Consider the following 17,309-nt stretch of genomic DNA (forward strand, 5'->3'; position numbering starts at 1 on the left):
AATACAGATCAGTGCTTAAAGACTATAAGTGGTTAAAAATTCTCAGTTCCAATAATAAAAGGGAGGTGAGTTCCCATCAGTAGATGATCATAAAATTCAGAACAACTAAAAATTTGGTTTGTGTACTCAAAAAAAATGTTGATCAATGACACCTAGCATGACATAGGACAAATTATGATAATGCAAGCCAAAGCTAGTTCTTTATATATAAAATGGCCATTATCTATCTGAACACTTAATTTCATGTGACAAGATGTTTCTGCTATCTGGTAAAGCAAATTAGTAACAGTGCCGATTATTAGATCAATTTTAACTTGTAGCAGATTTTTTGGTGGGTCCGCCTTCTTTTCTTTCTAAATCTTATTACTACTGTGAATGAAGACACTAATGTTTACTGACACTTACATATACAACTTGAAGCTAGGAGCAAATCATTGGATGATAACATCAAAATTCCAAATATCTTCAGAACCTGAAATTCAGTGGGAAAAAAATATTGACTTTCACACTCTGAGCTCTCTCTCTCCCCATACACATATAGAAAAAGTAAAAACTATACAAATCAGGTTGGAAGTGACTTAATATCAAGCACATGTGAATAATAACAGATATTAGAAGACTATTTGTTAAGTAAGAAAAAATAAAACCAATTCTATTTTAGGCAATTATGACAGAAAGTTTCCTAAAGGAGACAAAATTCCTGCTCAAATTTGCATAACTGTAGCCAACTATACATTTCACACTGCAGTCTCAGTACCATATATTAAAAATTATGTTTAAAAGATCCTATTCAGACATGAGTAACCACAATGCAAAAGTTTTTAAAATATGAGGGGTATTTAACTAGAGTAGAAAAAATTTAACAGGACATAATAATCTGTCTTCAAAATATGAAGAGCTAGAGCTATCATGTAGAAAAGAGACTTGTCAGAGTGTTTCTATAGGGAGAATTAGCATGCTTGACTGGAAGTAGGTAATGAGGGAAGATTTATGTCATTGCAAGGGTGGACTTTGTAACCATTGTGCCAATCTAAACCAAAGAAGTTGCTTTGGGAGACCATGATTACCTGACAACTTGCTAGGAATACTTCTGAGGAGTGTCAGGCATATAAGGGGTGTTAACTTGTTAACTAGATCTCAAACTTCATGTGGAATGATTCACCAAAGACTCATTAAGTTCTGAATCAGTAGTTCTGGGTGGGAGTTGATGGCCTGTATTTCTAATAAGCTCCCTAGTGGTGCCCATGGTGCTGGCATGTGGACCACATGTTGTAAAGCAAGGAACTAGATAACATTGAGGTCATTTTTTCAATACTAAGCATTTATAATCCTCATAGAAAAGTACACCTCAGGAGAAAAGAAAGTAGTTATATATGAGACATTCCTTGGGAAACTGAGAGTGTTTGAGAGTGCAAACCAAATTTGTGCAAACCAAAAGCATAAGCATTTCCTAGAAAAACAAGCAGGAATATTCTAAGATTCCCTTGGTAAATGCATATTTTTAAAGAATCTCCTCTAAATAAGGAAGATTTATTACTAAATACTTGTATACAATTATGTTTAATTATCCATTTTCATTAAAATATTTTTTCAGTACTAGGAATTGAACCAAGGGCTGCTTTAGCAGGGACCTACATCCCCAGCCCTTTTAATTTTTAATTTTGAGACAGGGTCCCTACTAAGTTGCTGAGGCTAGCCTCAAATTTGCAATCCTCCTGCCTTAGCCTCCTGGGTAGCTGGGATTATAGGGATGAGTTACCACACTTGACTAAAAACCATTTTCAACAATTGGAATTAATAGCATCCATTGCTTCAAGTTTAATAATTCTAAATTAAATTCAATATTTTAAGTGTTCATCTATTTTATTCAGCAAAATCTTCATTTACTTCAGAAACTTTTGAAGTACAGGCTTAATTTTGTTATTCTCTTACCTCTCTTTCTATGATCAGTGCTTCCAAACAGTTAATTATGTCTCTCAAGATATTTGGTCTTCTTATTCCTAGTGAAACCCAGGCTAGCAGCTTGATGCTGAGCTCCTAGAACTCAGTTAAGCAACTAGCTATGACATTGATATCTACTTCAGCAACCTGCTACAAGTAAGTCCCTTTTCATGATGTGAAAAGGGTCTATGAATCTGCTGGAGGAATTTACATTTTAAGTGTGTGTAATTAGTATAACATGCCCAGCAAAATTTGGTCATGGGAGAAGAAATAATGAAGAAGCAAGTCAGGTGTTCCTGTCAAGTGTATCTTTACATGTGTCCCTAATATTAGTCTTCCCATATACTAAATACTTTTATCCTAAAGCTGGTCCTTGGTAACTTCTCTTAAAGTCATGTGTATTTTCCAATTTGGAATTTCAATTTTATTTTGTGATACTTAACATATAAAATTTGAATAGATTCTATATCTATGTGCATCACCAGGTGAAATTATAATGGTGATTTTGACAAGGAAATTAAAGGAAGCACTATTATATTATTTAAAATCAAATAATCAAAATTGCAAGTTGTTGAATGGTCATAGGGTGTTTTAATAACATTTTTTTATTGTGCAAAGAAGTTTCAGTGACAGTGCTATCAAAAATTTGAAAAGATAACTGAATGTGGTGGTACATGCCTATAATCCCAGCTAGTTGGGAGGCCAAGACAGGAGGATTGAAAATTCAAGTCCAGCCAGAGCAACTTGGCACAAAATAAAATAAAATAAAAATTTTAAAAGGGGCTAGAGGTAGTTAAGTGGTAGAATACCCTTGGGTTCAAACCCCAGTACTTAAAACATTTTTTTAAAAAAAAGAACATTCATCTTTAAAATGCTTTGATTAGAAATGACATTAAATACTTTTCAGGCATTAAACCTGATATACAAAGTTATATTGATGGAAGTATATTCATATTTCTCAAAGTCATCTATATTCAATTTTAATATATTGCCCAAAATGGTGTATTTTACTTTCTTGTAATTATGTAATATAAAAAAAAAGTCTTCATCAAGTCCCCAAATTTCCTCCAGTTTATTTAAGTATGTCATACAAATATCATTATATTCTGTGTTGGGAAACACCATTATAAGTAATTTTTCCTCTATAAATATACTCTGTTACAAAATAGCTTCTAGTTTAATTTTAGACTAATTGATTACACATTCAACTTCATGTACAATTGCTATTACCCTCAGCAAACAATTGTCTACATGACAATTAGAAAATGTTAAACTAAAGTTACTTCTTCACCCTTTCCTTTTTCCTTATTTGAAACAGGGTCTCACTATGCTATCCAGGCTGGCCTCTAACTCCTGAGCTCAAGTGATCCTCCTGTCTCAGACTCCCAAGTAGCTGAAACTATAGGAGCACATTGACACCTGGCTTCTTGCCCCTTCTTCAGTGTCTCTTGAAAGTCTTAAAATATTATTATTCAAGGCTCAAAATGTTATTTTCCTTGACCTGGATGTTTACATATATATTCTGCAACAAACCATTAAGTACATTGTATAGTGTACATGAAAGGGTATATTTTATTCCACATTAACAAAGGTTTAAACCATTTGTTTTCTAAGACTAACAAAATCTGGCAATCTATAGGAATGTATTCTTACTTCCTGCTTATACTAGCCTTGTTCTTGTTACTCCCCAAGAAAACCTAATAAATTATTAACTGTCACTGGGCAGTTGGGAGAAGTCCTGAAAAGCATGACATTTAATAATTCAGAATAGAAACATAGGCCTTTTTAGTTTCTGATACCCTGTTTCCTATATAAATTAATCAGATCAAAGGAATGCTACTAATCTCAACTTAAGAGTTATCAGTGGCTTTTCCAATCCATGTAAAACATGATATATGTATGTGGGCCTGAATCCAAAAAGCAGGATAAAACTAGCCATTGATATGGAAACTTTAATGTGGATTCTAAATATATTTATACCCATACCTTGGCAGAAATTCATTTCTTCTGCATCCCAGAAGTCGTCTGAAATAAGATCCTTTGGATAAAATTCAGACAATTTCAGTATAAATATGGATATGTATTTATGGAAAGGGAGAATTTCATTTACCTTATTAAATATGTCAATTACATGTTTATTCCAAGCCTGTATGGTATTCCATTTAAGATAAATGAGACACTGGCCTAATTGCTAACACTGTTCCAAGCTGATTTACTTGAATGATAATAAGAAAGAGACAAGCATGTTCCTGCTCTGACCATATCTACCATTACCAAACACGTGCCACAGGTTTCCCTTGCCTTTGTTAGCATCTATCTGTAGTTAGAATGAAACACTCTAGAGAGCTAGTGAAAGATTGTGCTCTATTTGTGTACAATGAATCGAAGAGCATTCCACTATCATGTATAACTGATTAGAATAAATTTTAAAAATTTTAAAGAATAAAAAAAGAAGACAGCTCACCCAGCCATCAACATACACACGTGAATTTACAGAGCAGACAACAGAGCTATTAATCGTGGCCCTCACATCTCACATGAGAGTTACATTGTAAATCACTTAGCTTCATCACATGTCTTATTAGCTTAGGCCTTTGTTTTGATAAAGCATGTTTTATGTTTAATGAAATTATCAGTCTAGTCCACATTTCTGCAAGCCCAGAGGAAATCAAGAGTTAGCACTTCTGAGCCTTATCCTCCACCAAGTCTTGTCTCATTTGCTTCTTGTAAAAAGCATCTTTTGCTTTCTTTCTCCATATATCTTTGTTTTCTTTCCAATCTGCTTCCTTTTCTTTCCACAGGCTAGATTGCGCCCCCCGGCGGTTGGGAGTATTTTTAAAGGATTTTTCTTTTTAATCTCGGTCTCGGTACACTTATTCACTTTTGTCTCACTGCAATTTTACTTTGGGGGGCTGAGTCCAACCCGTTTCACAAACTAAGATGCAAAAGTCTCGATCACGAGCAAAACCACACTCCCTCCTGTGGCCAATTCCCTATTTGCTATTCTAACGAAGAGAAAGGCACCGGTCAAAAGGAAACAACTTGGAACTGGACAGCTGCAGAAGAGATTTCTTTGGTGCTCAGAAGCCAGAGCAGCTCCGGCAATTGTGCACCTTGTGTCGCTGTCCAGAACTCGGTGCTGAATATTAGACACTGGTTTCTCTCTCTCTAGGGTCAATCCCTCTGGATCCAAATAGGTTCCGCCAGAGTAGACTGAATTCATTTTTCTCGGGTCGGGGGTGGGGAGTTCCTTTAAATGTTCGCTTGTTTTATTTTCACGGAGAAGCATTCTCCCACAAAGATACATTGTGCATTTTATGGGAAAGTAATCGCACAGCTTTAATTCAATACCAAAGTGAAGAGCTCGAGTGAGAGAAAAATGGAAAGTTCAGGGTTAATGAAACCTGATCTTTCCTTTCTTGAGTCAATAAAACGTAATTTGGAACCCTAGACCCCAACCCCTTATTGATAAATGAAAACATGTTTTTTCAAAAATCATGTGACTAACCCCCCCCGCCCCCCATTAAACACTGTAATGGTGCTGATGGTGCTGGGCTATGCATAAAATTCTATCTGGGATAGAATTTTAGATGTTTTTTTCCCATTCCCAGTGTGAAACGGTAGAGAAGGAAGTAAATTTGTGAACTAAGGTGGTTTGAGTGATTAACACTTATTTTTTTTAAATATTGTTTTAACATTGTCTTGTAGACATGGTCATTTTGTTAGGTAATGAATCTGGGCAGTAGCAACTTACTCTCCTCCCACCCACCCCCGCTCCACCCCACGACTCTGTCCAGTTTGAAAGATCTAAGAGCCTTTTTTTCAAAGGACCAAAAGGACCATTATAAGAATCCCATGCCGCCCCACTTCTCCAGGATACAAGACACCAAAGTAAATATAAAGAAAATGGATATAGGGACGGAAAAGAGTGCTGAGCTTCCAGCCTTTGGCTCTTAGTAGTTACATTCAAATGGGGGCACTTCTGTTTGAGAAGTGAAAATATTTCTCACAGCTCCAGAATATACGGGGAGGCAGGGAGCAGAATTAACTGATCCCGGCAAAAGGTTCCTTCCTTTCTTAATCCCTTGCTGCTTATTTTAGCCGTTTCTCCACCCCGCCGGGAATACCATCCAGATCTTAGTCCAGGTAGATCTGACGTCAAGAGATGGCTTTCGTCGATTTGACGTGTAAACACTCATTTCCATTCTGTCTGGGAAGGGCTGGGGCTCCACTCAGCTAGAAGACCAAAGCGCTTCAGTGAGCGCTTGCCGCCGCCCAGCCTCTCCTCGCGCGCCTCCTAGCTCTTCACAGAGCTACTAGGAGCTAGGAGTGATTCAGAAACTGAGGGTAGGAAGATCCAGTCTGTCTGGCTTTTCCCTGTCTTGCATCTTTTCCCTCTCTCCTTCCCACTCTGTGCGAGAAGTGTGTGAGCCATGGAGCGAAGAGCCTGGACTCTGCAGTGCACTGTTTTCGCCCTCTTGTGCGCTTGGTGTGCTTTAAATAGTGCAAAAGCGAAGAGGCAATTTGTCAATGAATGGGCGGCGGAGATCCCTGGGGGCCCAGAGGCAGCCTTGGCCATCGCAGAGGAGCTGGGCTATGACCTTTTGGGTCAGGTAAGAGTTTGCACTTTCAAGAAACTTTCTGGTGTCCGTGGGGACTGGTGAGACTAGAGCGCGGTTTCCCAAGTGGGAGCCCCTGGTTGCACTCTCCCGCGCCTGGTGTGGTTAAGAGCAAGGAGCTTCTCTTGCTCTCTCCCTCGGCACGCTAGTGGAGGGAAAAGGCTTGCATTATTTACTGTTTGCGCAGCCAGGCAGAGGAAGCAGCAGCAGCTGGGTTGAGATTATTCTTACTGTTGTCCTCTCTAGAATTGAAATCCTTTCCCGCGCGGTTTGGAAGAAAAACCGGTCCACGCGTCTTCAGGGAACTTGAGATGCACACAGGCTCTCACCAACCGAGCGCCTCTGGGAGATGCGCTCGGTCGCCCGGGACTGGGCAATTTGCGTCAGGAGCCGGCCGTTTCCTTCTTTTCAATATGGCAGCATCAGATACAACTCCTAATGCAAGGGACCTAGCAAGCTTGGGGATGTCCGTCGGCAAGGTTTGGGGGCACGCCCAGAGCCCTAGGAGAGCACCAGCTTCTGGAACTAGCTATTCCGAGGTTGGGGGGCTGCGGAGTGGACAGGGAAACTGGCAGGAGATCAGGTGGGTGCAAATCTCTTAGCATTTTCAGGGAGCCCTGGCTTTTCACCGGGAACTTGGGGAGTCCCAGCTTCATAACTTTGCTCTGCAGGTGGCCCTGCAGGATCGACCTACAGAATTGACTGTGGGCAAAGGATCTATCTCCTTCTTATTCTTGAGCCAAATGCGTAATCGTTTCCAGTTTATGAGGGAAAATGACTCGCTATCCAAGAGGCGACTGGTTAATAGATTGCTTGGGGAGAGGGGTGGAAAAACGCGAAGGCATTAAGAAGGAGCCTGGTGAGCCCCAGGATTCCAAGTGTCCCCCAGGGATGTGACTTCTAATCTAGAGCTTTCCTTTTTCTTGACTCAAAATCAATCCCTTGTCCCTTGTCTTGGAATTGGTTCGCATCAAAGCGGGGGAGGAAGGAGTTGTAAAATATTTTGGCGCGTCCCCCCTCCCTTCCCGAGGTGGTAATTGAGACTCAGCTGAAGTCATGGATGAGTAATCAGCGTGGGCGTTGGCGATTCCATAGATCGACTCAGCTGGGGAATATGCCTTCCCTAGCTAGAGGCTTCATTCTCCAACTTTGTGAGCCCAACTGTCTTTGAAATGCCCGGTAGCGTTGCAGTGGATAACCAAATTGACTTCTCAGTGTCCCAGTAGCAGACTGAGCCTTTTGCCTTTCCCAGTCTTGCTCTTTGCCATGATCTGTGTTGAAGTTATTAGAAAGGAGGAAAAGAATCCAAGGAATACAGAATCTAGAAGAAATTGGTTCAGAAACAAATGATTGCAAACTAATGCAATTTGTGTGGCAATGCAAGTTGTGCTTGGAGTCTCAATACAGTATTCGTTAACTGAAGCAAAGAAGGTGGGAGGGAATATGGGAGATGTGAAAGAAGACTGCCCAAAGGAGGAAACATTTGCACAGGTTTAGGAAGAAGAGTAAGAAAATGCTAGGAGAAGATAATGAGACGGAGAAGGCAGTCAGAAAACTGCTTGTGGGAAACAGGGAGACACAAGGCAGCCTAGAAGTAGTCTGTTAACTACCTGCAATTTTGTGAAATTCCGTGAACAAACAGAAAATGACAGATGGAACTACACTGGTGAGCACCATGGGCACCATGGAAATCTTGTATGTCCTGTGGAAAAAATAAAAACTGAAATTTTAATTCTGTATTCCTTGGGCAGCTACTGGCAGGCTCAATAGCCCTGACAATTGTGTAGGAGATTGAAAGAGAAAGCAAAAAATAAATCTCTTCTTTTCTCACCTGTTAGTACCATACACACATCCAAACCTGGGAATATGAGAATTGCTTTTCAAAATAAATAAGCATAAATCCAAAAAGTAAAATGCAATAAATCAGTGTTCTTGGTAGGATCTTTGTGATAAGGATGGTATAGTCACAAAAATAATTTTAAAACAGTGAGTGGGGGGGCATCTATATTAACATATGATTTGCAATACTATCTTTCCTCTAGCCATTTCTAGATAAAATTGCATTACTAAAACAAGAGTTTTTAAATTATAATTCTTTGTAAAAAGAAACTGATAGTGCTTTTCTGGATCTGTTTATTTTATTTTGTTTAGCATTCCTATGATTATACCAATTTAATATTACTCTCCTAAAATATTATTGCCTCAAGATAAAACTAAGATGAAGGTAGAGACAAAAGCAGTTGAAGCAGAAACAGAGCCAAGAATCTGTGTTAAATCCTTATGGCTTCTGATCTTTCCCCCCCAACTCTGTCCATAACTTAACAGTTATGCTGCCTAAGGTGCAGTCTTAGAGCTGGGCGTAGCATGTCTATTAAAAAATTCCCTAGGTGATGAAAGCTACCTATTCCAATTTAAATAACATACTGCCTCTGAAATGAAGTGTTGTCAATTGTTTGGCTCTTGATTTAAAAAATGCAAGGTATCTAGAGAATTGGGGGGGCTTCAATTTTATTACTATTTTGTGTAAAGAGCTTAAAGAATAATGATCATATTTCTAAATGGACCAAAGATGTTGTTAATCACCCAGAGAAACATACATACCCTAAGCTTGGATCTGTCCTAAATATGGCATGCTCTTCTTGAGAGTCTTGAACTAGTAGAAAATCAAAAGATCACCAAATAATAGCTTATAACAATTATATCACTATGGACTTAATGACTGCATTTTATACCAACAATATCTTTGAATGTGACACCACAGTATAGAAAAGTCAGCTGACAGGATACATTTGACTCTGTGGGTATATTTAAAGAAACGTATACCTATAAAATATTTATATACACAACTCCCTTCCACACTCTCTCAACAAGTTAGTTCTTCTAAAACATGTGAAAAACAAGCATCATCAGTCCCCAAGTACACTTTGAACACAAGCAATAATGTCCTGAGATTCATTTCAAAGCCTTTATCAGTGCCTTCCTTGTAAAGAAAAAAGCTAAATTCAAGGAATAAGAAATGGACTTAATAAAGTTTCATGTCTCTAAGTTAGTTAGTTTTTGAACTAATCCATAAGTACTTACTTGTGAAAATAGATTTTTATTTTAATTTTTTATAGATTGGATCACTTGAAAATCACTACTTATTCAAGCATAAAAACCATCCCCGAAGGTCTCGAAGAAGTGCCCTTCATATCACTAAGAGATTATCTGATGATGATCGGGTAAGTGTTGTGCATTTGTCCACAAACCAATACCCTGAATTGTCAGCTTTCTTTATGATTTCCAATGAGAACAAAAAGCAGTTTGCAAATGTGATTCTTTTTACTCTATCATAATTGTTTACCTGTAATGTTTCTAGGTTTTTTTTCCCAAGTGCTTATAACTACACATATAATAGCAAGATGGGATTGCATTAGTTGCGCTGACTAAAGTCAGTAACGTGTATATTCATTTATGTTATATTATTTACATTATGTTAATTATGTTGATTTTATATATAATTTTTTTATTTTTAAATATTGAAAATCAGTTGTCAGTATTGAAAATTTTTGAGAATACAATCAACAAATTTCAATATGCACCTGTTATGTAGCAAGTTCTTTAATACCATGTGAGTATGCCAAAGACATGCAAGACCTCTACTTTCAGTAGCATTTCAGTATGACTGAAAAACATCCATGTTTCCACTACTATAACCATACTAGTGTTTGTGAGAGAGCTCTAAATCCATGTGTTTATGAGGTAGATGACTCCATAAATATTGTACTATTTGATTCAAACTATTTCATCTCTTTTCTTCTTGTTTTATATACCTATTCATGGTAACAGCAAGAAATATCTAAAATGAATTTAGATAAAAATGGTAGGGACAATTTGAATGCCTGCATAATTTATCTATTAATTTTTTAATCTATTTTCAGTTCAGCAAGTGTATTATTAGGAAATGTTGACTACATTAGTAGTGTTGAAATTTGCATACACATTGTGGCCTCTTCTCAAGACTGTGTCATACTGAGAAAAGTTTATTTTGGTTAGCCTATATCTGTATACATCATTTCAGTTGTCTAGGACACCATGGGGAATAAGTGAGGAATATAAGAGATATAAAATGTTTTCTCAGCTTCCTAAGAGGAAAAAAAAAAATATGAGTCTCAGTGGTAGAACAGTTAAGGGTACATGGGATTCATGAAAACTGTGAAGGAACTTGATGGTTTATTTTGCTTGAAACTTATAGAATTTTTTAAAAATAAGACAAATTATAAGGGTAGTACATTATTGGGCCTTGGTCACCAGTGTTCAAATGTAAAACAAACAAAAAAACAACCTCACAGTAACAAACATCGCTGTATCAGGACCATGGATAGCAAGCTTGCAGCTCCAGTAACACTTCTTGCTAGCTCTTTATGTCAAAATGCACACTGAACTTCATTTTAAAATTTTTCTTGTTCACTGAAGTCTCCCTTTAGCCACACAAAGGCTGAGGGCTTATTGTTCTGGGGCTCTGGAAAGCAGATGGTTCTGGCACTCTAACTAGGCTTGGAGATTTCCTTCATTAATGCACAGGAGTTAAACTGACCTCCCCTCTCATTTTCATAGGAGAAATTGGTCAGCATCAAGTACACTGTTATTCTAACTCAGATTATCTCATGATAATGTACAGATGTCCCCATTCTGCTCTTCTTAACAGTTAATTATGAGGGACAATTCCAAGGCATGATACAAAAATCTAAGAACTTACTCCCAAGTAAAACTTCATAAATTTTTTATATAGTCCCATAAAAAATTAGTCCTAGAATAATTTAATTTTAAGATAAATCCTGAAACCACAGAATCTTGTATTAGAAGGTTGGACTACATGATTTTTAATGCTATTTCCAGATCAAAAGTATTATTTACAATTAAGTACATGATACCTATTATATACATAATAAGAAGACACTGCCAATTTTCTCTGTTACATTTGGTCTGCTCTTCTAGATTAATATGCAATTCTGAGTTAATGACATTAATCATAACACTGTTTCCTACAATTGGATGTTTATCTGATCAGATGGCAGAGCGCCTCTTTTTATATTCCATTTTTAAAATTGCCTTTGATTTTCATTTTATTGCTCTTTTTAAATGAGTGATAATACTCTTTCAAATCAGCCCTATGAAATGCAGCAATAGTCTATCTTTATAAGTCTGCTAATGAAATATCCAACTGTGAGTGACCCTCTCCCACAAAGATTAGTACTTGTTCCCTAGCAGCCAGCTCCCAAAGACTGACTTAGATGACAGGCAGTGTATTCCAAGCATGGAGGTATTTTAAGCCAAAACAATTAAGCTTGAAAATACAAGCACTTTAAAAATAAATTATAGTGACTAATTTCTAGCTCTCCAGTCCCTCCCAGTGTTTATAATAGGTTTTCAGTATATTCCTAATTGAAAATTCAGTACAGATTTAGTGGATGGTTTTATCCTTTAGCTGCAAATTATTTTTCAGTTCTTATTTTTGGATCTGACTCATGAGGACTCTCACATTGACAATACCCAACCACATACTGGACTGTCATGTATACAACAGAAAAGCTATGTTCGGAGTAGAAAATAGTCATGTTGCCCAGCAAAATAAGAGTATAACACTGTCTCATAAGGCAGTCTCTCATTCTCTCAGGGCCTCAAGTATAATAGGATTAGGCCATAAATGTGGGCCAGGTAATTTTTGCATTGTCAGATCTCTTTGCATAATACATGAGACTGAATTAATGGCAAGTGTGTCTGGTCAGTAATGCTCATTCATCACCTCAGATCTGTTTCTCATATTAAATACTCTTAGGCAGGAGGCTGAAACAGAGAGGAACCAGAATTTCAAATTTGCAAAGACACTGTACCATTCTTGCCTTATGTAATATTTGTAATTTGTACCTTTTGCATGTGAAGAAAGAGAAATGAAGCTGTAAGAACACCATAACAGAAGTCTCAGTAGTCTCTTGTTGATTCATTTCATGAAAATGGACAAATTTTCAGCTAAAGAGTCCTGGAACTTCAATATAAAAATAGATATTATGGCCCATTTTCTGATGAAAGCAAGCTGAACTTTTACTTCCACTTTAACCACAGTGTAAATAATTTGAGGGAATCAACACTTCACTGATTGCTCTCCTCCCCCTAAAGATACTCTTTACTGTAACAGAGGAAATGTTCATCTCCCCTGTGAGCAATCCCTCCTTCTCACTGAGCTGCTAGTTTGATCTGTGGTCAAACAAAAACATGGCAGAGCTGCCTGAGTTCTGATGGGAAGGGTCCTAGAGATAGAGGGAAGATGATTACACAGAGGTGGCTACTTGACATTTTGATTTTATTGCTATAAAAACCCTTATAGGTGATATGGGCTGAACAACAGTATGAAAAAGAAAGAATTAAACGTTCAGCTTTAAGAGATTCAGCACTAAATCTCTTCAATGACCCGATGTGGAATCAGCAGTGGTATTTGGTAAGTAACTAAAGAAGGACTGTGTGGGATCTGGGCTTTTCATATCAGCTGCACAATGGAAAATATCGCCATCTCTATCTCCTTCTCCCCCACTCCCGAGAGAGAGAGAGAGAGAGAGAGAGAGAGAGAGAGAGAGAGAGAGAGAGAGAGGTGTGTGACAGAACTATGTTATCTAAAGATTAGGGCTGACACTACCCTCTTAAGCTGGAATTTCTATTTTTGTGGGTGAGGGTTTCTGAAACAGCTCTTTATCTGTTATGAAAAAGAGAACTTGTCATCTTTTTGTCTTCTTAAGTTTATCTGCAAAAATCATATTTTGCCAGGATAAGAGTCCTAAAAGCAGTATTCACAGTAAAAATCTCTTTTAGTTAAATTATTCTTAAGAAACCTCTAAATCACTCATAGAATACATTGAACATGATAGGTATATACAGCCATGAATGGCAATTCTTACTTGCTACAGGTGAGGATATCTGAATAAGGCTAAAGGAAGGAACGCAAGGAAAGTCTGTTTGCAAATGTCTAGACTTGCACACTGTTCTACCTTTAAAATACTTACTGAATCTTTATAGGTGTGTGTGCAGTGAGTGGAGAAATTGTAATTGATGCTGCTTGCCTGTAGGGTGTTCTCTTTTCTGTTTTAATGTTAAACCTCTATAGAAGTAATACATGTTAATAGAAGTATTTGCTGCTGAAAATATCATAAAAGACAATTTTCCACAACAACTGTAACCTAAGGGTTAGACACTTTTGTTGCATAATGAATGGGATAGGGGATCAGTTCCTCTTGCCATTCTCTTCACCTAAGCAACAGTTGCTCATTGCATCAAAAGACACCTATCAGTCAATGCTTGTGCATTTATAATGTGCCCAATACTAGTATGTTTGACATAAATTAACTCATTTAGTTTTCACAAACACCTTATGTAGTAAATCTAGTAATTATGCCCATTTAATAGGAGAAGAAACAGAGATGTTGTCAAGTTGAATAATTTTCTGAAATCAAATGATGGTGGGCCATGATTCATGACCCCAGAGGTCACACTCTTAACACCAAACTCTCATTGCTCCTGCAATTGACACACAGAACTTCTTCCTAACTTTGGATAGCCGTTTATGTGTGTTTCCAATCTCCTGTGATTCAGCTTCACACTAGCTTGTTGAATTCTTGATTTCACCTTTTTATGAGGCTCATTCACAAGGGGAAAATCCATTCATTGACACTTTTGATTGTTGTACTTATGAATTTCTTACTGACTCCTGGTACCTGGCACTCTTCTACTGTGACTCTCACATACTTGGAAGTACACTTATTTCTGTGCTGCCTTGTTACTCAGTTTTTCTCCAATATAGTCGTACATACTATAACAGCAAAATTATTTGAAAAGAAAACCCTAAATCTCCTTTCACAGATATTTATTCTGTAAAACACTCATGCATGGAAATTGGCAATTAAGTTACAATTACTGATGAGACCACATTCTCCTGAACATTCCACATTTTTATTTTTCTTCCAGAGGAAAAGTTCTAAAACATCCATCAATGACTTTGCATCTGACAATATAATGAGAATTCAATATGGCAACGGAGGCTCAGGACTTTGGGGAGATGGAAACACAGGTCATCAAATAAATCTTCAGTAGATGAAAAGCTTGAGCATGTTATTATAAAAGAAAGAAACTTAGAGGCAAACTTCTTTGAATTCATATAGTTCAAAGAGAAGTCACATAGGATGATTCATGCTTTCAACTGATTTTCCATTGGGATAGTTGGGGGAAGAGGAGCACTCTGATGATTTGATTGGCCCTACCCTCCACTTTGTTTTTCATTTCACCTAATTGCCTTCTTCTGAATAGTAGAGTGACCCAAGGTAAAAGAAAGATAGGTCTCCAGATTGTAGTTTAAGTATCCATTTTATAGCAAGCAAATCATGATTTTACCAATGCTTTCATATTTTGCTTTTGTTAGCAAGATACCAGGATGACTGCAGCTCTGCCCAAGCTGGATCTTCATGTGATACCTGTTTGGCAAAAAGGCATTACAGGCAAAGGAGTTGTTATCACTGTACTGGATGATGGCTTGGAGTGGAATCACACAGACATTTATGCCAATTATGTAAGTCTGCCATCCCATGACTCTGACTTAGGAAGCTGTCTATAAGCAGCTTCTCCATCCCTTCAAAGGAGATGGTGCTCTGATATTAGCCCTTGGCATGGTGGCTGATGAAAGGCTTTTCTCCTTCCTTCACCCTCATTTTAGCCCAACTTGTTTTGAATTTGTTTTTTATCAGTAGACACTGGAAAACAGTGGGGTCAAGGCTTATACAAGACCACATGTGTTAGGGAAGGGAGGTAGGAGTACCTACCCCAATTAATTGAAAGTCATTTATTGGATTAAAAAATTGTGGGAAGGAGATACACACACACACACACACACACATACACACACACACACACAATGGAGTTCTTCTCAGAAATTTAAAAAATGAAATTACAGCTTTTGCTGGTAAGTGGATGGAAATAGAGAATATCATGCTAAGTGAAATAGGCCAAACCAAGAAACTCAAAGGTTGAATATTTTCTATTATAAGCAGAAATTAGAGTAAAATAAAGGAAAGGGGTAGGAAGGAATAAGATTATCTAAAGAATCAATTAAATACAAATCAATGGATGACCAAAGGAATTCTAGTGGAGTGGAGGGAAAATGGAAAGAGAAGGAAGGTTGAAAGGGAAAGGGGGGAGGGGAAAGGGGGAATCATGTACCAAAATTGACTTCCAAGCATGTATGAGTTTGTTGGGATGAATTCAACTATAATGTATAACCATAAATCTATAATAAATAATAATGATAATATTTATTGCCATGGGAAGATACACACACACACACACACACACACATATATATATATATATATAATATTATGTGAAAGAGCAAGTTTAAAATGGAATATATATAGTGTGATCCTACTTTTGTAAAATAATTATAAAGTTTGCTGAATAAGTGAGTGGAAAAAAGTCAGAGTATGAGCCAGCCTTCTTTGGGGAAAATAAAGCAACCAAATCAAGCCTAATGTCTGTGATCATTTTCACAGTTTTCTTCTCATATCCTTTATGGGTTAATATCCCTGACACTATGAATGTTATTCTTTCCATGCAAATTCAAACAGAATACTACGCAATGTGAAAATGCCAAGTAAGAAAGGAAAGCTTTACTAGAAATTAGAAAAATAAGTAATTTAAAACTATATGCTAAATTGTTTAGGAAGTTTATAACTTGAGCCCAATAATATATCTTAGGTCTTTATGTCAGGGTGGTGGACATTTCATCTATAAGATTGTCTTTTGTCTTTCTCTCATCCTTTATACCTATCTGGCATTCCCCAGTCACTGCTCAAGCCAAAGAGCAAAGGAAAAGGGAAGAAAAAAAAAAGAGATGAAAATAGATTATCACAAGGTAGTAATTGGGAAATATTGAAAGACATGGAAAATACTGAGAAGTAGCAGTAGTGGTGAAAGAATTCCTACATGGAAGACTTTAAGTGTGTCGATTTGGTTGGAAAGGGGGGTTGGACCTGGAAACTGGTTTCAATTTCAAGCACATTCTCTTTTATTAAATTGCATTTCCTTTTAGGGAGAGGCTGAAAGAGACCATATGGACCTGAGCCTCAACTCATTGCCCCTATTTTCATCTAGTCATAAGATACAAGAGTCAAAGTGTCACTAGCTAGTTCTATGGCTTTAGTTAAGTCATTCAACTTCTCTGGGACTCACTATTCTCATTTGAAAAATGAGATGACTAAACCCAGTAAACTGATTTTTTCCCCCCAGCTCTGTCAGCTTCTATGAGCTAAGGGTTTTGTAATGCTCACTGAGAGTTGGATGCTGGCTCTCTTTGCTGAGCTCATCATTGCTGTCCAGTTTGTGTGTATAATAAATGTTCTGTGACTAGGCTAGAAACTATCTGCCCAAATGGGAAGAGGCAATGGAGAAGACTCAGGAAGTGCTTTTTTTTAAAAAAATGATGCTACAGTGTTATTTTTATTGTCTCTTTAGGATCCAGAGGCTAGCTATGATTTTAATGATAATGATCATGATCCATTTCCCCGATATGATCCCACAAATGAAAACAAGTGAGTAAATGTGCATTTTGGGGGGAATAAAGTACCTTAAAATGTTTTTTATCTTGTTTGAGAGAATTATACTATAAATTTGGTCCACACTTCAGCTCTCAGGAAATGTTAATATACATCATCCATATCGAAATACGTTGTTGCT

The 17,309-nt window shown here is 37.3% G+C and overlaps 1 protein-coding gene across 1 annotated transcript in view; it reads left to right on the forward strand.

Moving 5' to 3' along the window:
- Window positions 1-6,374: 6,374 nt before the first annotated feature.
- Window positions 6,375-17,309, forward strand: part of Pcsk1 (proprotein convertase subtilisin/kexin type 1) — a 37,301-nt gene continuing 26,366 nt past the window's right edge. Inside the window, exons 1-5 of the mRNA XM_027927772.2 lie at window positions 6,375-6,554; window positions 9,677-9,781; window positions 12,925-13,035; window positions 15,004-15,150; window positions 17,088-17,164. Coding sequence (XP_027783573.1) covers window positions 6,375-6,554; window positions 9,677-9,781; window positions 12,925-13,035; window positions 15,004-15,150; window positions 17,088-17,164 — 620 coding nt within the window. The remainder of the gene's footprint in view (window positions 6,555-9,676; window positions 9,782-12,924; window positions 13,036-15,003; window positions 15,151-17,087; window positions 17,165-17,309) is intronic.

This window comes from Marmota flaviventris, chromosome 5 (assembly GCF_047511675.1).
Source record: "Marmota flaviventris isolate mMarFla1 chromosome 5, mMarFla1.hap1, whole genome shotgun sequence".
In the NCBI taxonomy this organism is placed as follows: domain Eukaryota; kingdom Metazoa; phylum Chordata; class Mammalia; order Rodentia; family Sciuridae; genus Marmota; species Marmota flaviventris.